General features: G+C 41.4%; 1 protein-coding gene across 2 annotated transcripts in view; it reads left to right on the forward strand.

Annotated features, from left to right (window-relative positions):
* Positions 1 to 25,712, forward strand: part of st18 (ST18 C2H2C-type zinc finger transcription factor) — a 184,293-nt gene that overhangs the window by 132,531 nt on the left and 26,050 nt on the right. For both annotated transcript variants that reach the window (XM_069921506.1, XM_069921507.1), the window contains 7 exons: positions 1,825 to 1,915; positions 8,840 to 8,941; positions 12,893 to 13,101; positions 13,864 to 14,066; positions 17,148 to 17,384; positions 18,623 to 18,738; positions 24,594 to 24,656. In XM_069921506.1, coding sequence (XP_069777607.1) covers positions 1,825 to 1,915; positions 8,840 to 8,941; positions 12,893 to 13,101; positions 13,864 to 14,066; positions 17,148 to 17,384; positions 18,623 to 18,738; positions 24,594 to 24,656 — 1,021 coding nt within the window. The remainder of the gene's footprint in view (positions 1 to 1,824; positions 1,916 to 8,839; positions 8,942 to 12,892; positions 13,102 to 13,863; positions 14,067 to 17,147; positions 17,385 to 18,622; positions 18,739 to 24,593; positions 24,657 to 25,712) is intronic.

The raw sequence follows: 25,712 nt of genomic DNA on the forward strand, positions 1-25,712 counted from the left end.
ACATTTCCCTGTTCTTGTGCAGGCCATAAGCCAATAGGATAATGATCAGATGAAAATTCATAAAATCTATGTCAAGGGAATCCAACCAATGTCATACCAAACTTGTAGCTGGTTTGTGCTTGTAGCTGAAAATATTGTCACATAAACTTTAAACATTAGCATTTATATTAGTATGAAGAGTTTTGTCACCACTGAGCTCTCTAATCAATGGTTCCCAAATAAGAAGACTTTGTGAGCAAATTGCTGTTTTCCTAAGGACCTAACAAGCCTCACACCGCTGCTTCTTTATAAACACCAATCAGGATTGCTCCATATTCAGGTCTCACTGCACCTTATCCAACATCCGCTGGCAAATATATTTGTTAATCTTCAAATTTTGCCCACTTAACCAAGACCAGAAGCTTGGACGCTGCTGGTGGGCCAACACCTGTCTACTCTGCATTTTGTACTAACTGATGCTCTCTGCAACTCTTTAATTCTGCAGTCTGTACTGTGTTTTTAGCAGATGTACTATATATGGGTTGACCTGGACTGCTCTCAAAACTATTGTTGTGGTTGGCCACTCCTCACTCCTGATGTAGTATTGTTCCGAAACCATTGTCTTCTTGCACAGTAATTTTTTGTGCGACTCCTTGTATGACAATACTATTAGAGCACCAGCGACTGGGGTTCGAATGATACATTCTCCCTAGTGTCTGCCTGGGGTTCCTCCAGGTGCTTCAGTTTTCTCCCACCCTTCAAAATGTACAAGGCTTGTCGGGGATTTGGTCAGCATGTGCTAGTGTGCATGCTGGATGTCTAAAACAAAATACATGGAAATTCAAATACATTAAGCCTTCAAGTTCACTTTACCCATTTGTTCATGACATTTTTAAAGCAGGATTGAACAAATTGAATCTAATAAAATGACAATATTATGGCAAATCTTGGCAGTGCATTGGAAATAATGATTTCTTACATTTATCCTAAGCTAATAAATTTATGAACATTTATTTTTGTTATAATTAATGTACAAATATGTTTGAATGGGTCGATAGATAGATAGATAGGTAAATAGATAGGTGAATAAATTGATAGACTGACAGACATTTCACTTAAGGATGAACATGGAATTTGTGGCTTCATCCCATTTCATCAATGATGTGTATGAGGCATTTCCCAGTAGCAATTCATTTCAATTCCCCACCTATTCTATCCTGACATATCTGTCCATGGTCTCATGCATTGCCAGAATGAGACCACCCAGAAACTACAAGACCATCACCTCATATTCCATCTGGGCACCCTCTAACCAGATGGCATAAAACTTGGCTTCTCTGGTTTCCGTTAATCCCCAACACCTCATCCCCCCCCCGCCCCCCCATCTGCCGTTCTCTTCCCCGATGCCTATTTCTAATTTTCTCCATCTCTGTCTCTCTACTTTCCCTCTTTCTCCTTTACTCCCCCCCCTGATTAATTCTCTGCTATCATCCTCTCCATGTCCAATTATCACATTTTTCTGCTCTTTGCCCTGTCATTTCTCCCCTTCTTCCCACCGTTTTTATACAGATGCCTGTCTGCTTCTTTTTGCTCATACCTTGAAGAAGGGCTCAGGCCCAAAACCTAGTGTATAAACGTGTGTGTGTGTGTGTGTGTGTGTGACACACACACACAGACACACAGACACACAGACACACAGACACACACACATACCCTATCTCCAAATCTCCAGTGAACGTTGCAAGACCTGCTGAGTTCCTGCAGCATTTTAGTGTTTTTACTGCAATCACAGTTTTAGCAGACTCTCATGTTTCTTTCCTGGTATGTTTTGTTCCATATTTTCAGTACTTGCCATGCATGAGAATGTGCTCAGGTGTCCAACGCCAGGCTGCACAGGAAGAGGTCACGTGAACAGCAACCGCAATTCACACCGAAGGTACGTTGCATTACTTAGAGTGTGCACGTCACAGTCAGAATGTTAAGTGATCAAGAGTTAGGCTAAATTAATGGGTTTGACTGTTTCTTTTATTTCAGAATTTAATCAATCTGAGTGAGAAGAGATTAAAATTGTATCATTTTTTGACTAAAAGTATAAGTAGTGTAGGCACTTACAGTCTAGCTAATAGTAGAAAATTGTATTCAGTATTATTTCAATGGATTATATCTCTTAAGATTCCAGAATGGGCTCAAGATAATTGATAAAAGGAAAATACATAGGAAAAAAACTGTGCACTTTTTGTGATAGAACAGTTTATGTGATATGATAAGAAGTAAGAGTTTTAGGTCAATTTGCCTTTGAAACCTAATGTACAAATTTTATCAAAACCATGCTAACTTTCTATATTATTCACTTTGCAGTCACCTCCTGTATCAATTGGTTCTTTTGTATCCATAAGTTCATTGATTGTTGTCTTCAATATATATACAATAGCTAAGCATCCAGTGTCCTCTGGCATTGAGAATTCCATCATTTCATAGCCTATAAGGAGATACAATCTTTAGGCTAAGTGTCAGACTCCATACTCAGATATGTTTTTTACATATAATTAATGTTATTTTTCCTTCATCAATTTTCACACTTACCTTCCGGAGTGGCCATTCACACAGCATGACCTATGTACAGATATTGCTGCATGTTTAGACTAAGTGCCTAATGTGCAGGATTTACTTAGGTCAATAGGGCCTGTTAGGTTGTATTCATTAGCCCATTGTTGCGGACCACCTGCGGTTCAGTTCAGACTGCAGGCAATCCGCAGTGATGTCTAGGGGTGCTGCAGTAAAATTTCAGATGGGGAATGAGTCACTTATTTCCATTCTGATCTTTTTACACAGACCGCATTGCAGGAATTTGGGAATAATTTCCTGGAATGCAGTGGCTGTGTAAAAAACATAAAAGACTGACCCCTCCACCTCCAGACTCGACTTCCTCTTAAGAATTTTAATTTTTAACTAAGTTCCCAATTATTTCTTCTAAACTCCTGAAATTCTTTCTTCTAAAAACTTCTAAAGTTGGCTGATTTCATTCTCAACTCAATGGATTATGCTTTCATCCAGGGATCACCCTTATCAACATCATAAATCTTAAATTAATTGTCAGGGGAAAAGAGGTGATTTGTTGCATTATCGAACAACCATTTTGAAAACATGCGTAATTGGCAGTCTTTTTCAAAATCTAAATAAGTTCCATTTGCAATTCATCCTATAAGTACCAATATTATGAGATTATATATGCAGAGTGTTAATTGGGTTATTTAATACATGACTAAACCACTTCTGCAAGTCATCAAGAACCTGTGGGAATAAAAAGGTAAAAGTTAAAAGGTAAAGGTTCCATTATTGTTATGTACTACTAGATTTAGATGTAATATACATGAAATTCTTTAACTTTTGTCTACCATAGGGCAGATAGAAAGTCGTCAATTTGTTCATTACCCCTCACAGCAACCTACAGCGCCTGGTGTTCCGAGGTGGTCTCCCCTCCAACTCCTGACCAATCCTGAGCCTGCTTAGCTTCCAAGATCAGACAATCTCAGGCGTATTCAGAAACAGATCCTTTGAGCATTGAGGATTGCAGAAAAAACAAGGGGAAAATGATCCAATGTGCTAAAATAATAATCATATTACCTTTCTCTAAATTGATCACTATAACCCAGGGTGAAGGGCGCCGAAAATCAGGTTACTTCGTCAAAGTTGTCCTGTCCAATTGGGAGATTTCTCAACAAATTACCTACAGTATGTCCCATTCCCATGAACAATGGTGCAGATGCAAAATTAAATGATTAGCCTCTCCCTGAAAGAAGAAGGCACCTTAGTCCAGAAATATTGCAGTATGGGATTGTGCTATCAATTGACGCAAAGTGGAACTGTTCTTGCAGTTACCTAATGGGAGTAATGAAAAGGCAAGTTTGCAATTTGTCTATCGATTTATTTATTTCTGCTTGGCCTTCACTCCTTAATCCCCTGCCCTGCCAGTCTTAGAAAATAGAGCCAATGAGTTGAAGTCCATCTTAAAGCTCTCCCAGAGCTTTCCCTATGTCATCATTCACCTTTTTTTTTAATTTGGCTTTATCCTGAAAGTAATCTAAGTACTTGAGCTTCAGATTAATTGTGTAAATGAATTGACATCTGAAAATTAAATATTAATATGTGAGACTTAGACAATAGAGAGCAAGTTACTTGATAAGGTAAAAACATAAAAAGCTGGAGAAACTCAGCAGATCAAGCAAACTAGATTACTGGATAATACCTGTCAAAATATAATTTATAGACAGAGTGGTTGCGGCACAGAATTGACCATTCTTCTCATCCTGTCCTTGCCTGCTGTCCACCAGAGCAATTAGAAGACAGAACATAGAACATTACAATGCAAACCAGGCCCTTCAGCCAACAATATTGTGCTGACCTATGTAAATCTACTCCACAACAATCTAGTTTCATTATCCCACACCCATAATCTTCTTTTTTTAAATACATCTATATAGAACCACAGAATATTATGGGACTGAAATAGACCCTTTGGCCCATCAAATCTGTGCCAAACCACTTTTTTGCCTAGTCCCATGTACCTATCCAAATTCTTCTTAAATGTTAAATTTGAACCCGTATTCACCACTTCAGGTGGGAGCTCGTTCCACACTCCCACCACTCTGTGTAAAGAAGTTTTTCCTCATATTGCCCCTAAATATTTTCCCTTTCATTCTTAACTCATATCCTATGGTTTATATCTCACCTACCATCAATGGAAACATTCTACCTACATTTACTCTGTCTATCCCCTTCATAATTTTAAAAACCTCTAAAAAAAATCCCCCCCCCCCCCCCCATTCTTCAATGCTCCAATGAATATAGTCCTAACCTGTTTAAACCATTGACATGGTGGATGAAATTTTCACACCCTTTCCCCTCCTCCACTTCTCTATCTGCTCTGGCCTTCTGGTTCCCATTTCCCCAGCAAATCTAGTTTAAACCCACCGGAGCAGGACTAGCAAACCTTCCCACGAGGGTGTTAGTTCCCCACCAGTTCAGATGCAAACTCTCCTGTCAGAACAGGTCCCACCTTCCCTAGAATAGAGGCCAATGATACAGAACCCAAAGCCCCCCCCCCCCACCTCCTGCACCATGTCTTTAGCCACATGTCCAGCTGCATTATTCTCCTATCTCCTCACTAGCACGTGGTGCGTGTAGCAATCCTGAGATCAAAACCATGGAGGTCCTGTCCTTCAACCTAGCACCTAACTCCCTGAACTCTCCTTGCAGGACCTCTTCACCATCCCTACCGACATCATTAGTCCCTATATAGATCACGACATCTGGCTGCTCACCCTCCCACCCGAGAATGATGTGAACTCAGTCTGAGATATCTCAGACCCATATCATCTGGGATACTCAAACTCTTCCGCAGAACCTCTTATTTGTCCCCCTAACTATGGAATCCCCTATCACTACAGCTCGCCTCTTCTCCCTTCCCTGCTTATCCACAGGACCAGACTCTATCCCAGAGACCTGATCACTATGGCTTGTCTCTGGTAGTTCATCCCCCCATCACTATTTGAAATGATATACTTATGCTTTCTACAAGTCTTTTAAATCTTCCTATTATACCAGCCTTTATCACCACTCCCAGCAATGCATTCCAGGCACCTACCACACTCCGTTGATTATTTTGATACCTCCACCCCACAAGTTCTTTGCCTTCATTTTGCATGTCCATTCAATTCACTCTTGAAGTCACAAAGAATCCTGCCTTGACTACTTCTGCATTCTAGATTTCAAGCCCATGCCCAAAACAAAAATCTGTTAATTGTCTAATGTCAATGTGAATTGTATTTGTTATTTTTTTTTATCTGTAATCGCTAGTCTTTCACCCTCAATGAATAGAAATGGCCTCTCACTGTCCATTGTGTTGAGAATGTTCATCAGATCTCATTCAGCTTTCTCATCTCTTAAAAAATCAGTCCCAGGCTCTCAGTGTATCCTTTTGGCTGTCATCATTTATCCCAGAAACCATGCTCCTAAAGATCTCTGGATCCTCTCCAAAACTTGCACAATAAGGTGCCACCTAATTTCCATCCTGTTAGACTCCATGCTGCTATCGATGAAACACAGTTACCATTCTGTTAGACTCGATGTTGCTATTGATGAAACACACAATCATATATGATTTATCAATCACTTTCTCACCCTACCCTGCTGCTTTCAATGCTTTGCATATCTATACCCCCAGGATCCAGCTGCTCCTGCCATCTTTTTAATCTGGAATTCCTTTATATTCTATTACATTTCTTAATCTTCCAACCAAAATGCATCATCTCACACTTCTCTGCATTAAACTTCATCTACCTTGCATCTGCCCTCTCTACCAATCTGCTTATTGACCTGTTGCAAAGTTTTTGTTATGCTGTGCTCAATTCAAAACACTAGCAGATTTTTGCTAACTGCAAATTTAGAAATTGCAACTTGAACTTCAGTTATAGGTCATTGACATAGATTGAAGGTATCAATGGCCTTAACACCAATGCCTTGGAATCATCACCATTCTTCTTTGAATTTGAAAAACAACCATTCACCTTAGCTCTTTGTTGCCAGGTAAAATATAAAAAAAGGGAGGAATGTGAAAATATATTTTGATAGGAAGGGTTTAGAATGAAATGGACCAAATGCAGACAAATAGAACTAGCCCGGGATCGCAGCTTGATCAGGATGGTTGAATTGGGCCAAATGGCCTGTAGAGTGCTGTGTGACTCTATGATTCTATTGTTGTCCCTTCTTTATTAACAGATATAAATATTGGAAATTGCTACCCAACAACACCATGGAGGTTTCTTTATTGCAAGGATTGCTGCAGTTTGTCATCAGCACCACTTGTCAAGGCCAATTAAGAATTGGCAATAAATAACAGCCTCTCCAACAATTCCCACAGCCCATCAATTAATTACAAGAGGCTAACTATGCTAACCATTGTTTCGATGCTAAAGATATTTGCAAATCCTTTAGAGTTGAAATGCTCAGATGTAAATCCCATTTTTTATGCTGCTGTGAATCTCCGATCATTGCCCCAGGCAGAAGGATCCTACTTTTGCCATTGCTCATGAATTTCTGGTGCAGGATAGGCTTATGCTTTATTAAATCTATATCCAACAAATTCTGATTCAAGGCATCTAGCATTTCAATATGCAATAGCGACCGTCCCCTTTGCCAAAATGCAAAGTCCACAGCCAAGCTGTGGGAAGAATTTGTGATAAAAAGGAGCAAATTGTAAAAGGACTCCAGCCTACACAAATGTGTTGTTCAGCACCCTGGAGAAACAGCCTCACAGTGGGCAAACATCATTGGCAAGATTTCTCACATGAGAACCAGGATTATGCAGTTGGTGATGAGTAATTATTGGATTCTTACAACATCAAAATAGTTAACACAATTTATAAAAAGGGTCTGTTCTGCATGCCAGAAACTGTCTGTGTGTATGAATTTCTATGTAGATTTGTTTGGAGATTCTGGAACCTGACAATAGGACTAAAATTAGCTATGCTGAACATTTTACTGGATGATATGTCCATTCATGCAGCAACCCTAAACATTTAACACTGAAGGTCATTTTAAAAATAAACATCTCAACTATTTGTGTTCACAAATTCTCGACTCATTGACATGGATGCTCAGCTGCAGACACAAATTCCAAAAACAAGATGTTGGCCTTTTCATAACCTTCCCAATCTGCAATTGAGAACAATATTTGGATATTCATCACATTTTAACTAATCACAAATCTTAAAGTGATGTATTTATATTTGTGGACAAACAGACTAAAGCGGGCAGCAGGCTCATTCAATATGTTGGATTGTGTGGCGTATTCCCCACCCAATTCAAATGAAACACTTGGTTTATAACCAGATTGTGACCTGTTCGATGAGATAAAGAGTGGATTTTAAACAATGTGGCATATCAAGCTACTGTTCATTGGGATCTGAATCTCTCCTTTGATGGAAGGATTGTGCAGGCCTGCTGAATTTGCTCGATGATTTCTGAATCATCCTTTGATCAGGTTGGATATTCTGAGAAGATAACACTGCATGGGCCTGGGTTTGATGTTTTCTATAATTTCCTGCATAACTGGCAGAGAATTAGCTTCAAGAGCTATCTCTATCAGTCTTTGATTGGGGAAATGGCAGAAACCATAAACCATGTTAGCAATTCAGAAGGGAGGGAGATAGAAACCAGGTGACTACATACCGATGTGTTTAATATTATTTATGGGGAAGTATACTCAAAGATGGAGTGTTAACTATAACACACTCACATTGGACACAGCCTAGCTTTGTGAAAGATAAGTTATGTCGCACAAATAAAAAGCATGACAGCTAAATGTTGAAGTACACATATGAATGGGCAATCAATTCTGGTTGCCTCGAAGTATTATTAGCAAAGTGAAAGCATGATGAATATGGACATAGATTGTGAATTAGGTGAGGGATAATAGAGAATTGGTAGAAATTCATGATAAACATGTAATACATTGGAGATGCTTCCAAAATTTGGTTCCCTTGCAGGTCTGATCAAGGTATAAGGATTTTATAGGATGGATATGGACAAGCTACTTCTTCAGATACATAATTGAAAATCAAAGTTAAAACAGCAAATAAAACCGGGGTGGGAAAAAAGGAATTGAGGCTGAGATCATATGTTATCCAATTGATTTGTAGAACAACTATGAAACACAATGCTCTTGTTCCATTATTCCTATAAAACTTAACTAACTGAGGCAATTCAAGTTCATTGTTTCAAGCCAGAACCAAATGTCATAATAAATGTTATCACCTCCTTAGTGATGGTGACTCCCCAAATAACTTCTTTGTTTCATTAGTCTCTCGGGTTGCCCTGTTGCTGCAGCAGAAAAACTGGCCAAATCCCAGGACAAACAGAATGATCTCACGAGGATTGGACAAAACTCTGATCAAATACTCAGGTAGTTATATTCTTTTACCTCTCACTTTTTTTTAATGTGATGCATCCTGCCCAATCAGGAGTAAAGCACACTCTCACCCTCACTGCCTGGACAATATTTGGTAAAGCAGATTCTGAACCCATTTTAACTGATTATCATTCCATTGATACCAAAATTAAAAAGCAACTAAATATATAACATTTTACAAATTTTGGCTAGTTAATATGGATGTCTTATTATTTAGAATTGTGAAAAGTCTGTTTGATAATTCCTTGAGCCAGGTAGGTTTAATGTCAAAGAAAAGTTTGAATGATTTATTGATAAAATCTTCAAGGGTAATTACATATATTTTTAGTAAATTCCACAACTGATACATCTCAGATTTTCTAATAGGAAGTGGACAGCTCCAGTCTGGAATATCCATTGTAATTGACATAGTTGCAATTGGGATTCTGTCAGGCATGGACAAGAGGAGCTGAGTATTGAGAGCCTCTCTTATCACCTCTGTTTCACTAACAGAGCACTCCATGCCACCTCAGAAAAACCCCTGAACCATGCATGAATCCATTGCAATGGATCCAAGAGCCAAGAATAAAGGCTTTTCTGATCTGGGCATCAGGAAATAGAGTCCAAAGCAAAGAATAATTGTGAATATAGGACAAAGAAATTCAGATGAGAAAAATAAATGGCTAAGCAGTAGTGCTGATCTCAGAAATTCCACTTATGCAGTGGGAATCCTGGTGCAGTTAAAAGAGATTAGAGTCACTCTCACCTGCACCAGATTCTCACCTGGGTACTATCCCAGGTTTCACATTACTCATGATAAAGGATCAAATCACATTCAATTCAAAGATTGCCATCAATACTGACTTTACATTCTTGTCTAACAACCCTTTCATATTCACCTTTTTGCATGTTCTACGTCACATTTGGCTTTTAGCCAAGATGAACTGGCAGGTTATGCTCCGCCAAGAATTTCTAACTGAAATCTTAGAATAAGAATTTGTGTTTTGACATATTGTGGATAAGAAATAAAGAACAGTAGCGGTACACTCTGCTCCTGCAATCACACACACAACCCGACGGGTTGAGCTCAGTGAGCAGAATAGTTTGTTGCAGGCTGCTGGGCTGTACTTATACTCCCAGCCCGGACCTGGCTGAGAAACGTGCTGGAGGACGCTGACATCATCCGGGCATCACTTGGTCCCCCAGCGCGGGCTTCTGAGCCCTGTGCTGGGAGGAAAGGAACACCCCTGACGGCACCATTTTGGCCGGCTGCCCCGCTGCGTGGCTTACAAGCGGGGCTGGTTCGTCTGCCTAGTGGTGAGCTGCCACAGAACATCATTTGTGTTGCTCCATTGTGCCACCTGGTGGCACATTTAAGGACTGATACTAATAGCAGTTGAGAAGGGTTGAAAAATCCCTCACAAAGAAGGCCTCAAGGTTCTCTGCCTCTCCCAGGATAACAGATCGAACCAGTCCCCCTATACTGCCATCAACCTCCGCCAGGCAGAACTCTTCTCACCCTCAATAACTTTTCTGTTAGATCATTCCACTTTCTCCAAGTCAAAGGTATAGCCATGGGTACTTGTGTAGATCCCAGCTATGCTTGCCTTTTTGTTGGCTATGTGGAGTATTTCATACTACAAGCCTACACACACAAAGATCCTCAACTCCTTCTCACTATATTGGCAACTACATGGGTGCTGGAAAAGATGAGCTTGTCAACTTATCCACTTTGCTGCTAACTTCCACCCTGACCTCAAATTCATGGTGGATCTCTGGTAAATGTCTCCCCTTTCTCAATCCCTCTGTCTCCATTTTTTAGAGACAAACTACCTCAGACATCTTGTATTAATTCACTGACTCACACAAGTTACCTCGACTACACACCTTCCCACCCTACATCCTGTAAGGATTCCTTTCTCTCAATTCCTCCATCTCTGCCTCATCTGCTCTCAGGATGAAGCCTTCCATTCCAGGTCATCTGAATCATCCTCCTTCATCTCTCCTACTATTAACTCAGCCCTCACCCATATCTCTTCTATTACCCACACATTTTCCATGGCCCCTATCCCCTTCCCCCTCAGACAAGGTCAGGGTTCTCCTTCTCTTTTCCTATCACCCCACCAGTTTCCATGTCCAATATATCATTCTCCATAATTTCTGTCACCAGCTACAGGATGCCACCACCAATCACATCTCCCCCTGCCATCTTTGCTTTCCATAAGTGAAGCAATATTTCACTTGTGAATCTGTACGTGACGTTTATTTCTTCTGATACAATCTCCTCTATATTGGCAAGACTGGACACACCCTGAGAGATCGATTTGTTGAGCACATTCACTGTCTGTTGCATCAGCAAGGATGCCCCTACGGCTGGCCAACCACTTCATTTCACACTCCCTATCCACACTGACATATCTGTCCATGGCCTCATGTACTCCCTTCCCCTCCACCCCCCAATCTTTCTATTCAGGTGTAAGCCTAATATTCAGAATTTCTGAATGCCCAAATTGTCAACAGCCTTTTATTTTCCACAAATGCACCATGACCTGCTGAGTTTCTCCAGTATTTTCATGCCCTGTAAAGACTTGAGAAATTTGCAGTTTACATCGGCAGTAGATGAAATAAACAAAGATGCTTTTTACGCTGCTGCTACATAACGAGAATTTCTTAGAAAATTCCTGCACTGCTGGCTGTGTGAAAAGTTCCGAGCAAGAATTAGAAACTGATTCCCATCTGTAATTTTTCCTGTGGCAGCCCCAGACATTTTTGCAGCCAGCCTGCAGTCTAAACTGAATTACAGGCTCTCTGCAAGAATACGCTAATGAATACACCTGACCATCTCGCTCTTAGCCCCTGCCATCTGTTCCCCCCATGCCAATTGCCCCCCCTTCCCACCGGCCATTCGTCGCCCCCCCGGCCACCTGTTGTCTCCCCCCCATCTAACTCCCGATGCCGCTACAAGGGTGGAGTTCACCTGCACCAGCTTGTGGCAACAGCTAAATGTGGTAGCAATGGCTATCCTCATTACCCATAATTCCCCACACAGAGCAATTCTAGCTGTGGGGGTATTATAGGTAAGGAAGACGGCCATTGGTCCCAAATTGAGCCAGCTACCAGGCGCCGCATGCTTCTCTCCCACTGGGTACTTGCGGCTGAGAGTCACCTTTCCACCACAGATAAGGAAAGAATAACATTGGAACAAAATAAAACAGAAATCATTAATGGATAATAGAGCTGAACATTTTTCCTTTTGTCCCAGAATAATTCTAGTAGGACTTGCAGAAATGCTAGAAAAACTATTGCAGCGCATATTATTTGTTCTGGGAGATCCATTGGTGCTTTAGAAAAGTTTGTCTTCCAACATAATCCCCTCTCACCTCTCCAACCAGCCAAGTGATGCACTAGAGAATGGCATCAGAAGCCTGAATTTCCTAATCCACCTCAGGATCCAGATCAGGCAAAAATCCTGTTCATTGGGGAATAGGACGGCGGGGAAGGGGACAGGGATGGAGGTCTGGGGGGGCTGTCTCTCTCTCTCTGAAAATGGAGAATATTTGCACAACATTTTTAACACAGTTATATTTGGAGGCAACTTCCATTCAATCAACCCCCACCTTAAACGTCCAGCCTCCAAAATCACCGCAACTCAATCTTATTTAGTGTAAATGATTTGCCTGTGTGAACGGCCATTCTGGAGATGTGTTCTAATTTATTACGGGAAATTAGCATTACTTATATGTAAAAACTATTTAAAAAGGCAGCCAAGTTCATAGCCTTCAGCAAAGGGGTACTCAACATTTTGGATCAAGAAGCTGGAGCATTTTAAAACATTGATTATTCCTTTTCCTCCTCAGATTTTGCCTGACCCACTGAATTACTCCGGCAGTTTATTGTTGCTCTAGATTTTAGTGCCTGCAATTTAAGATGTGTCTCTAGTTTATGACCTTTCTATCTTTTCCATAGACCAATGTGTCTGGTGAAACAAATGGAGATTGCACAATTCAGTTACGGATCTACACAGCGAATCAACACATGCCATGCCAACATATCTAAAGAGCTGGACAAATATACAAAGGCTCCATTTGATTACGCCAGCTTTGATGCACAAGTATTTGGAAAGCACACAGTCACATCAAAAGTTCAAGAATGGGAAGCTGTTCAATTTTATGAATGTAAGTATCGAAGAACAGGATGGTAAAAGGAAAGAATAACATTGGAACAAAATCAAACAGAAATCCTCAATGGCTAATAGAGCTGAACATTTTTCCTTTTGTCCCAGAATAATTCTAGTAGGACTTGCAGAAATGCTAGAAAAACTATTGCAGCGCATATTATTTGTTCTGGGAGATCCATTGGTGCTTTAGAAAAGTTTGTCTTCCAACATAATTCCCTCTCACCTCTCCAACCAGCTAAGTGATGCACTAGAGAATGGCATCAGAAGCCTGAATTTCCTAATCCACCTCAGGATCCAGATCAGGCAAAAATCCTGTTCATTGCAATAGCCTGGCATTTCTGTGAACCAGTCCGAGATTCATTGTCTATTAGATCCATTGACGTTTTCGTGGTCAGGGAGAATGTGGCAAATTTGTTGAAGACTGATGTGGAGCTTTCCCATTGATTATGAACTCAAATGAAATTAGTGCTGGGGTCAGAAACACAAGATATTCTTTGGTCAGGGTTTTCCTTGATAAGTCTGCATTATTTAAAATTGAAATTTAAAGTGGAAACACTTCTAATCTTGTGCTCTTTCATTAGTCCTCACTCATATATGTCTATTTTAAGTATTCTGCTTTTATTTTCGCTTGACCTTGTACCTGTTATAGCAATCTTTCCAGAAAAAAATAATTTACAAATTGGGAAATAGATTGAATTGTACAATGCACTAAAATTATTGTGCAAATGTGAATATGAATTTCACCTCTATTTATTGACAGCCAAACAGTTTATTAGTCCAGTGACTTCACCCAGCCGACTGCCCAGAGCCTCTGTTCAAAGTCCGTGCCACTCCAGTATCTACAGTTATACTCATGATGCTGAAGCCACTCATATAGCAGCCGCAGCTATCCTCAATCTATCCACACGCTGTAGAGAGATGCCACAGAACCTCTCTACAATGCCACAGGATTTATCAACTCAGGTAAGACAATTCACATAAAATTGTGGGTTACACCAAACATACAGTGAAAACCATCAGCCAAGAACATGTGTGGAGTAGAGAATTAACTCCAAATGCTAAAGCTCCTGTCATTCTCATTTATACTAATTGAACTGATATGATTCTTCTTCAATTGCTTGTGTTCAGCAAAATAACCCGACATCCACGCTCAAGCAGGAATATGAGAAAACAGACTAGAATCTTAAAGTGGAACACTTGATGGAACTGCATTTATAAAGTGTTCTTACAAAACAAGGAGAGAACAAATATGTTGGTGTGAGCAGTTGAAGTTGATGTAAACTGCATGGAAAAGTCCTTTGATAAAATCCTACAATTTCATAAAATTGATCAGAGGCCATTGGTAATAGGAGGCTGAGAGTGATGGTAGATAATTGTTCTTGGCTTCAGAGCCTATGAAAAATCAATTCTGGGATCCTTACTGTTGTACACATTATCAACAATGGACATGGATGAAGGAGGTTTGGTTAGTACATTTGCAGAAGACTTGAAAATAAATAATGTTGATAATGAGGAGAATAGTCATAGGACACTGAACATATTCATTGGTAGTGCAATGGTTGGTAGAATGGTTGCTACAGGCACTCATATGGGATTTACCTGGGGAAATAATATAAAGTTCACTTTAATCAGGTCATTCACATAACTTACAAAATTTAACTTTGAACCCCAGTTCCTGGTGCTGTAACGGCATTGTGCTAACTGCCACAATATTCATGCTGTTATCCACTGCCAATTTTAAACTTGCCTAATTTTCATCTATCATATATGCTGATGAATAGGACAATTATCGAAACTTAAAAATGTTGCCTCAAAATCAGATTGTCATATATGCCAATATCTGAACCTTGAGAGCCAAGTGTCAACACTGCTGCATCTTCCCCCTCCCCCTCCATATTCTATCTCCATATTCTATCTTCAACTCAAGTTGGCCGTAAGCATATTCTACCACCTTCCTCATGCTGACAACGTGACTCGCCTCCATGCAAGTGCCCCGGTCATGCCCTCAGCATAAACCCAGCTCACCTCCATGCAAGTGTCCTGATCAGGTCCTCAGTGATCCTTTCTCACACTGACAATTAGTTCACCTCCGGCACCACCTATGGCTCCTAGAACGCTTCCACCAACGTTGTCTCCGCTCCATCCTCAACATCCATTGGAGCGCTTACATCCCTAACGTCGAAGTACTCGAGATGGCAGAGGTCGACAGCATCGAGTCCACGCTGCTGAAGATCCAGCTGCGCTGGATGGGTCACGTCTCCAGAATGGAGGACCATCGCCTTCCCAAGATTGTGTTATATGGCGAGCTCTCCACTGGCCACTGTGACAGAGGTGCACCAAAGAAAAGGTACAAGGACTGCCTAAAGAAATCTCTTGGTGCCTGCCACATAGACCACCGCCAGTGGGCTGATAACGCCTCAAACCGTGCATCTTGGCGCCTCACAGTTTGGCGGGCAGCAACCTCCTTTGAAGAAGAACGCAGAGCCCACCTCACTGACAAAAGGCAAAGGAGGAAAAACCCAACACCCAACCCCAACCAACCAATTTTCCCCTGCAACCGCTGCAATCGTGTCTGCCTGTCCCGCATCGGACTTGTCAGCCACAAACGAGCCTGCAGCTGACGTGGACTTTTTACCCCCTCCATAAATCTTCGTCCGCGAAGCCAAGCCAAAGAGAGATGCAAGTAGCAACAGCAAAAAGAATCCGTGCGCATTGAGGGGCATTGCTAGATCAGCAGGGCGAACCTGTGCATGCCCAATGAATTCTCAGTGCTCCCCCACAGAGTCTCATTGCCTAGTCTTACTTATTTGACAAACCATCCATCTATTTATTTATTTCCTTCTTTTTTTTCCAGTTGTTTGAGGTTCTGGTTGATTGAATTCCAGATAATAGGGATTCTGCAGTACACCATTCAGCCAAGTTTTCAATCTCCATCCTGTATGCTGACTCATCACCCCTTTATATACAACCCATTACCATGTTATTGTCAGCAAATGTGCAGATGGTGTTGTTGTCATACCAAGCCACACAGTCACAGGAGTGTAGTGAGTAAAGAAGGGGTTAAGTACATAGCCCTGTGGTGCTCTGGTACTGATCAAGATTGTGGAGGATAAGTTCTTAACAATCCTCACTGATTGGGGTCTGAAGGTGAGGAAATGCAGGATCCAATTATACAGAGAGGTGTTGAGGATCAGGTCCTGGAGTTTGCATATCAGTTTTGAAAAGATGATGGCATTGATTACTGAACTGCGGTTGATAAGGAGCATCATGATGTATTTGTCTTTGCTGTCCAGGTGTTCCAAGGCTTTATGTAGAGGCAGTAAGATGACATCTCCTGTAGATCTACTGCTGCGGAGGGCATAATGAAACAAATCTATGTAGCTGCTCAGACAGGAGCTGATCTGATTTGACACCAGCCTCTCAAAACACTTCATCACTGTGGATGTGAGGGCCACTGTCCATTTAGGCAGGTTACCTGTATGGGTATCATGCCCTGGCAGAGTGAGATGTTAATGATATCCATGATTACATTGGGAAGTTGGTCAGCACAGATTTTCAGTACTTGGCCAGGTACACCATCCAGACTGGATGCTTTCCTTGGATTTGTTCTACAGTTATGAATGGTGTACTTCCCATTATACATTGAAAACGGAAAGCAACTCTTTTTTTCTCAATACTTAAAAAAAATATTTATAATATCACTTGCATCTTAATTGTGAGATCAAGCCTCCAAATGTTCAAGTGCCTCAATGCCAGAACTTGCTATAAAAATGGTTAATTTTCGAGGCTTTGTTGAAGGATGTTTTTTTTTTGCAAACTTTGAGATCATACAGTTGGTGGATTTATTCATCGAGTTAGTGGATTATATTTCCATTTAAACTAACATTCAAAAAATGATCTCCACACTGCATATTGACCTTCTGCAAAATAATCTTCAAAGTAGTGTAACCCCTATAATGTAGTACTGTAGATCCCCCTTTATTATAGTTCTGTGGATTACATGCATTTCAAATAATAACAGTTGTGGACATTTTTTTACTACAGAACACAGACATAGAAGTGGATGAAAATGGAACTCTTGACTTAAGCATGAACAAAAATAGACACCGGGACAAAGTTGCCACACTCAGTTCCGCAGTTATCACACCAGAATCTCCCCCACCATACCTAAACAGTATATTGATAACTCCTCAGTACTACCAAGCACTTTGCGAACAAGAAGGATGGGAAGCACCTGTTAACTATACGAAAGTGCAAATACACAAGGAAGAGGATAAACAGGTAACACAAAAGTACTTATTTTTGATTATGTATAGAATCTGCACAGACTTGCCAGTTGCTGATGTCAGCTGCACTGTCATTGGTTGAATGTGAATTTTATTATGGAATCAAACCAAGCTCTTGCTCAGATTTTTTATACATTGTTTCCACTGAAGCAGTGGTTTTAGAATTCCAAGTCTGAAAGCAAAGCTATAATCCATTACTTCCGTACAATCCATTATTTATTTTTGTATTTCCTTGTAACCACTCTACTTGAATTTTACTTTTAAATGAATTTTAATTTAATTTAGATATACAGCACAGTAACAGGCCATTTTGGCCCACAAGGCCATGTCACCCAATTACACCCAATTATCCAGTAGGTTTCAAACGGTGGGAAGAAACCAGAGCCCCTAGGTAAAATCCACATAGACACAAGGAGAACATACAACCTCCTTACCAACAGCACAGGATTTGACCCCCGGTCCCAATCACTGGCACTGTAACAGCATTGCGCTAACCATTACGCTAATCATGTCACCTCTGCTAACCATGCTGTGGTATATACATTTACATTTCAGATTCAGTCGCAGCCTACAGCATCTGAATTTACTGTAAGAATAATAGTGCACCTCCTGGCATTCACCATTACATGACACAAGCTGAGTTGCAGTTTTAGCAAGTATACATAAATACTGCAGATAAATATGAAATTGTATAAGTTGCTGCCTGAGATGTATCATTCTTATATCAAATCCCCATTTTTAACAATAGACTTACTCATGGGCTGTGAATTAATAATTGCTCTTTAAGGTGATTTAATTGTCTCCTAACTGACAAGATGCCCTGATCATTATCATACATGCCCACAGACCTATACTGGCACCAACTCACCAAAGCATCAGTTCATAAATTCTCAGTCTCCAGTCTCACTCGTCAATTTTGTCTTCTGCTTAATAATGTTCCTGCGATGTAGGATAAGTCATTACATTATAGCCAAAGAAAGGCAAGTAAATTGCCGTTGCCTCTCTTAAATATATTGAGAAGTTCTCATCAAAGAAATTTTAAGAAATTATGTTTGCAAAATATAATCTAATTTAGTCCTTGTTGGATTTTGCAATTATATAGATTTGAGTTTGAACAGACATGACATATAGAAAATTAAGTTCCTGAAAAAATGTTATTTTGTCCACTGGAATTGCTAACAGCACACAAACCAGATCTTCATCTCAATGTTTTCTGGTTTATGATACTTGTAGAAAGAAGAAACCAGTCCAGAGGAAGGAATGGAAGAGAGGAGATATCCCGGTGAGGTTACTATTCCTAGTCCTCAGTCCAAGGTTCCAAGCAAAGATTCGAAAAAGGAGCTCATTACGTAAGTTGCAGCCCTCCATTCATTCTTTGCATGTAAATGGACAGACTCATAAGATATCAGAATATTAAGAGCACTGAAGGAGGCCATTAGGCTTGCTAGTCATAGGAGTGCCATGCAGCTATCTCCACTTTACCTTCTTTCGCTCATTATCTTCTGTCAGACACTTCTCCGGCTCAACATTTAGAGTCTGCTTCCATTATTGCCCATTATGAGTCTGTTTCCATTATTGCCCTAGTAACACATTCCAGACCCTGACCACTCATTTTGCCTGATGCCACTTTTAATTTTTTTTTTGGCCTATTACCTTCATTCTATGTGCCCTAGCTCTTAATCCTGCTCTTAATAGGAACAGTTGGTTCCTCTCTATCTACACACATCTTTCATGATCTTAATTACCTCTGTCCTAAAGAAAGAGAAAACTCAATTGTATTCTCCCAGACATATCCCTCATTCCTGGAATCACTTTAATAAATCTCTAAATTCTGAATATATTTGGAAAACAGCTTTTGAGTTAAGTCTGAAAGTCTGCAGATGTTGTGAGTCAAAAATGCTTGTGGAAGCAGTTCATGCAGCATCTACTGGAAATAAAAGGTAAGCAATGTATGATCAAAAAGCAGGCAGGCTCCTGAATCAAATTGTGGGGGAAGGAGAGGAAAGGAAGGAGGAAGTGGCAAGGGGGGGGGTGGGGGTGGGGGGGGACACAGGCTAACAAGTAAGAGGTCATAGGTAGATTTTGGTTGGAGGGTAGAGAGAAAACTAGCTAAGGAATGATAGGATACATTATAATCTCGATTGAAATATCAGCCTATAAATCCTATCTTTGATTGAAATAAAGAGAAGTGTTTTTGCATGGGTTCCAATGCAGTTTTATCAAGGCCAGCTGGAGAATGACCTGCATGCAAATTGTGTTCGCCCTTGCTCTTCATGGGTCAACGGTCCTGTTGCACTCATTGACTGCACATATTATCGAGTTGTATCTGGCCTATAAATAACCTGCACAGTATCCCATCATAGTTGCACCTCTTCAAAGGATGGTTCTTAACTGGCTATGCTACTGGAGATGATATTGCGATTTTGGATGAACTGTTGTGAGGAATGCTCGGAAGCAAGAGCAGGGACCCGGCTTGAATACTACATTGGAGATCTTGGTTATATAGCCAGACACCCAGGAAGATGATCAATCCACTTGAATACAAAATATATTTCCGAGAAAATAAGTAGAATGACTCACCTGTTGCACTGGAGATGAATTTATCCATGCTTTTGTATCGAATTCCTGAACAATCGAGCAATTAACAACTTCTACTTTAATAAATGTGCAGGCACTTCCCTCTTTTTGTGTTTGTCCTACTGATTATGAACCACTTGTCACTGATGATAATGCACTTCTTCTTCTTTCTTTGGCTTGGCTTAGCAGACGAAGATTTATGGAGGGGTATGTCCACGTCTGCTGCAGGCTCATTGGTGACTGACAAGTCCGATGAGGGACAGGCAGGCACGGTTGCAGCGGTTGCAAAGGAAAATTGGTGGGTTGGGGTTGGGTGCTGGGTATTTCCTCCTTTGTCTTTTGTCAGTGAGGTGGGCTCTGCAGTCTTCTTCAAAGGAGGTTGCTGCCCGCCGAACTGTGGGGCGCCAAGATGCATGGTTGGAGGCGAGATCAGCCCACTGGCGGTGGTCAATGTGGCAGCCACCAAGAGATTTCTTTAAGCAGTCCTTGAACCTCTTCTTTGGTGCACCTCCATCTCGGTGGCCAGTGGAGAGCTCGCCATATAACACGATCTTGGGAAGGCGATGGTCCTCCATTCTGGAGACGTGACCCACCCAGCGCAGTTGGATCTTCAGCAGCGTGGATTCGATGCTGTCGACCTCTGCCATCTCGAGTACTTCGATGTTGGTGATGAAGTCGCTCCAATGAATGTTGAGGATGGAGCAGAGACAGCGCTGATGGAAGCGTTCTAGGAGCCGTAGGTGATGCCGGTAGAGGACCCGTGATTCGGAGCTGAACAGGAGCGTGGGTATGACAACGGCTCTGTACACGCTGATCTTTGTGTGTTTCTTTTTAATATATCATTAATGTATACTCCACTGGCTTCAAATCCTCTTGAAAGTGTATGATCTATGGTTGCATTTCAAGGCTGACAATAGGCATCAGCATTTACTAATCAATGCTACAACTTTAGTCACAGAAGCATAAAACGTACAGATAAAACTGAACTTACAAGCAGAAATTTTAGGTTTTATCCTTAGTGGTGATATGTTTCCTCGGTGTACGTAGCATAGCTCCAGATTACCTGGAACGCTCTCTGGCCGACTCTTGCTTGCAGTATCTTGACCTTCTTTTCGTCAGAGTCCATCAGGTTGGCACCGGCCTCGAGAAAATTACCAAAGCAGCTGATCCACTGCTCAAAGAGTTCAGACACTCCTGGGGTCCACTTCCAGTTGATCAGGGTGCAGCAGTTTCTCCATTACTGGAGAGATCATTTCTGTGTATTAAATTGTAGGGCACTACCAGTAATCACAGAGACATGCCGAGGAAAGGATAGGCTTTAATACACAGAAAAACCTTGCTGGCCCGGATCCCAGGATAGCAATGGTGGCAAGGGAAAGATGGCTCATCCTTTATGGCCCAGGACCACGGGGGAGGAGTCATAGGGTATGAGTCACCCGTGGGCAGGCCAGCTCCAAATGTACAGCCGATGGGCGGATTCTGCCCCTATTTCCAGTACAGACCACATATGCGCAGAGAGAGAGAGAGGCTCCATCTTTTCAGCCACAGCCCTCGCCTTCTGCATGGTCTGCGGAGGTGCACCCCACTCCACCGACACCACTTCTGCCTTCTTCCTTGACCTCAGCAATCATGACTGCGTGGTCAACATGGAGGCCATTATCTTGTGCATCAGGCCGACAATGAAGACGACGCACCAATCCTGACATCCATAATGCTGAACCAGACCAGCCCTCCTCCTATCGCCCACTCAATGATGCAGATCGAGGTGAATGGACATAAAATGAACTGCCTATTTGATGACTGCAGCACAGAGATTTTTATTCACCCGGATGTTGCCCGCAGACATTTGCTCCCAGTCTGCCCGCTGAACAGCTCAATTCCGCTGGCAGCTAAAGACCACCAAACTGACATCGGGGGATATTGTGTTGCATCTCTCATGGTGGGGGATGAGCGTTATGATAATTTCTCGCTACATGTCATGCCTCAACTCTGCGTGCCGATCCTCTTGGGCTTGTACTTTCAAAACCAGTTCAAGAGCATGAAGATGGTGTTCGGAGGCCCCTAGCCACCCCTCACAGTGAGCAACCTACAACTCGTGGACCCCTCCCCCTGCCACCAGTCCCCAGCTCTGGCTTGTGGCCTCACCACCTTTCAGGTATCCCCTCCATCGCTATTCGCGTACCTCACCCAGATTGCCAACCCATCGCTACCAAGAGCAGGCTCTACAGCGCTGAGGACATGCTGTTTATCCAGGCTGAGATTCAGTGACTTCTGGCGGAAGGGATCATCGCCCTGAGTACCAGCCTCTGGAGAGCCCAGGTTCTGGTGGTCAGTAGTGGGAGCAAGCCAAGGATGGTCATTGACTACAGTCAAACTATCAATCACTTCACTCAGTTGGATGCTTACCCCCTTCGCCAGATAGCCAATATGGTTAACAAGGTCACTCAATATCAGGGATTCTTGACCACTGACCTTAAGTTGGCCTGTCACTAGCTTCCCCTCTGCCCCAGTGACCAAATTTAATCAGGTTTTGAGGCCGACAGGAAACTTTTACATTTCCTCCGGGTTCCCTTTGGTGTCACTAACAGCGTCTCCACGTTCCAGAGGGTGATGGCCAGGATGGTGGAGGAGCACAATCTGGCAGCAACCTTCCCCTACCTTGATAATGTCACCATCTGCGGCCACGATCAGCAGAACCATAACGCTAACCTAACTAAATTTCTGAAGACTGCAAAGTCCCTCAATCTTACATACAATAAAGATGTGTGTCTTTAATGTCTTTAATACCAATCGCCTGGCTCTCCTAGGATGTGTCGTGGCACATGGTGTCATTGCCCCAGTCCCCGACTGCATGCGGCCCCTAATGGAGCTCCCAGTCCCGAACACCCTGAAACCACTGAAGAGGTGCCTGGGGCTGTTCTCCTACTATGAGCAATGGGTGCCCAACTACGCCGATAAGGCCCACCCCCTCATTAGGTTTTCTGTGTATTGTCCCTGTGGTTTCTGGTTGTGCCCTATATCCTTCTGGTATTATTTCTTAAATTTTATATAAAAAGGAAAGCACGGTAATAGGCCCTTCTGGTTCACAAACCCATGCCGCCCAAATACCCCTATCAGTCTACAACACTATATATTTTGAAGGCTGGGAGAAACCCGGAGAACCCAGACATGGGGAGAATGTACAAACTTCTTGCAGAATGCAGCGGATTCAAACTCTGGTGGATTGCGCTTACCACTATACTAACCATGACTCCTTCCCTTGTTCTGATAACACATAATAGCCTTTTGTTTTCATGTCCCATGAGTGTTAATTGGGAGAATGCTAAGTAGTTACAAAAAGATAACACTCAAATAATACACATGAAATCACGAGCAAGTACATTCACAAACAATTGGCAGAATTTTTTTAAAGTTTCCAACTCAACTCTGTGGCATTGTTGCAATAAGAACCCACAGTAAGTGAATTAGGATATATACGATCCATGGAGTCTTGATGGACTGGATTGAAAATTAGCTTGGTCATGGAAGACAGAAAATTGTGATGGAGGGATACGATTCTGACCGGTGTGAAAGATGTTATTGTAATTGATATTGTATATAGATATGCTTTAAAGGAGAAATATTATGGCAGATTTTTTTTTAGTCACACACAAACCCTTCAAAACAGATGTCGTTTAATATACTCTGCTCAAGATAGACAGGCCGGCTCCGAGTGGCTTTGCAAAAGCTTTGGGGAGTGCCTATAGAGACATCACACATGGATTGTTGTTGCGAAAAGCAGCAGATGAAAGAGAGAGAGAGAGAGAGAGAGAGAGAGATAACTTTTTTTGAACTTACATACACACACATCACATACAGGTGCACTTAGAATTAGAAGGGCGTTAAGTTAGGTTAAGTAAGTTAATAGTAATAAGTTAAAGTTTGAACCTGTTTTCATGTTTAAACATAATTAAAACAACTTTTGTTGAAGTAACCATTTATCAAGGTGAATTTCTGTTGCTACTAGGTTTTGGGGTCCTCTGAGCTTGTAACACTGGAGATCTATGACCAGTGGTGTTTCGTAAGGATCTGTGCTTCCTGAAGGAGGAAACATGGGTAGATATGATGGAAAAGAAGGTGCATGGTCTACTCTTGTCTTCATTGTTTGGGGTGTTGTGTGTAACAAATTATGCTGCAAATATACAAAACTTTGGTTAGGCCTCATTGGAAGATTGTGTGTATTTCTGGTCACTGTGTTATAGGAAGGATATAGAGGCTTTCGTGAGGGTGCAGATGTTCACCAGATGTTGCCCGGATTGGATACTATTAGCTGCGAGGTGAGGTTGGACAATGTGCATTATTTTGTCTGGAGCATCGAAAGTTCAGAGATTACCTAATAAAAAAAAAGATAAAATTGTGAGAAGCAGAGATACAGTATGATACATAATCAGAGTCTTTTTCCCAGAGTGGGAATGTTAAATACTTAAATTTGTCAACTTACAAATTAAGAGGTGACAGTTAGCAAAACCAAATCTTCACAACATAAGCATAGGTATTCTTGTTTCTAATCCATATTTAGTAGAATGGCTATTGCCCCCTTACTCTTGCTAGTGTGGATCTTGCTAATTTTCATGCTTGTGCTTCACAGTTGCCCTACACCAGGATGTGATGGTAGTGGCCATGTAACTGGAAATTATGCATCTCATCGCAGGTATGTGAAAGCACTTACCTTCATACTCACAACCCATGAGAGATAAAGATAATGAATTAATTGAATAAAATCCCTTAATGCTTGAGCGGGTTTTATTGAAATGCGGTGTCATTATTGCATATTGATTTTATTCCTGCAATTTAATTATTCAAGTGGCAGGAATTACTATTTTGCACTGCAATATTTCCACCTATGTGTGCGAGTTAGATTTGGTACATGCAGAGAGTAAATGTATTATTACATAGTGGTTCACATCTGCAGGGATGCAAAAATAGCCTTTTAATTGCAGCCTAAAGTCCTAATCTCTTGCAATTACCCTTGGGTTCAATTGTACCTCTTGGAACTTCTGGAATGTTACTGTAGATTTTTGTTTTATTTTACGAAAATAAATAAATTAATTTTATTGTCAAGTTCAAGTTTATTATCATCATATGTGCACAAACAGATGAAGCAGCATTTCAATGGGCCACAGTCCATACACATCCACATGTAACATAATAATCACATACATTCATAAACATATAAAATAAATATGTGTAAATTATTTATTCAGTTTCATTAACAGAGAGCCACAGTTACAGGATTCAGATTCATCAATCTTTCAGCCTGGCAGTTCTGATTTTGATGTTCCTTTTCCTTCTTCATGATGGTAGTAGGTCAAAGGTATTGTGTTATGAATAGTAGGGATCCTGAATAATTATTTGAGTCCTGTTTAAGCAACTCTCTCAGTGAATTTCAACAAAAGAAGATTGGGAGACCCAGGTGATCTTCTCGACTATTTTAATAATTCCCAGAGATGCGCTTTGCATCTGTACCTCACAATGATGCTGCCAGACAAGGCAATCTCAACTGTGCTCCTGTAAAGTGTGGTCAAGATGAGGCTGGTAGCCTTGCCCTCCTCAACCTTCTTAGAAAGTGCAGGCACTGCTGCACCTTCTTGACTAATGCGGAGGTGTTGTGGGTCCAGGATAGGTTCTCCCTTATCCCGTGTCATGTGCACACAACACAGTAAAATGCTTCATCAACTCATATTGCCCTAGAGTAATAACAACAAAT

This window comes from Narcine bancroftii, chromosome 2, assembly GCF_036971445.1.
Source record: "Narcine bancroftii isolate sNarBan1 chromosome 2, sNarBan1.hap1, whole genome shotgun sequence".
Lineage (NCBI taxonomy): Eukaryota > Metazoa > Chordata > Chondrichthyes > Torpediniformes > Narcinidae > Narcine > Narcine bancroftii.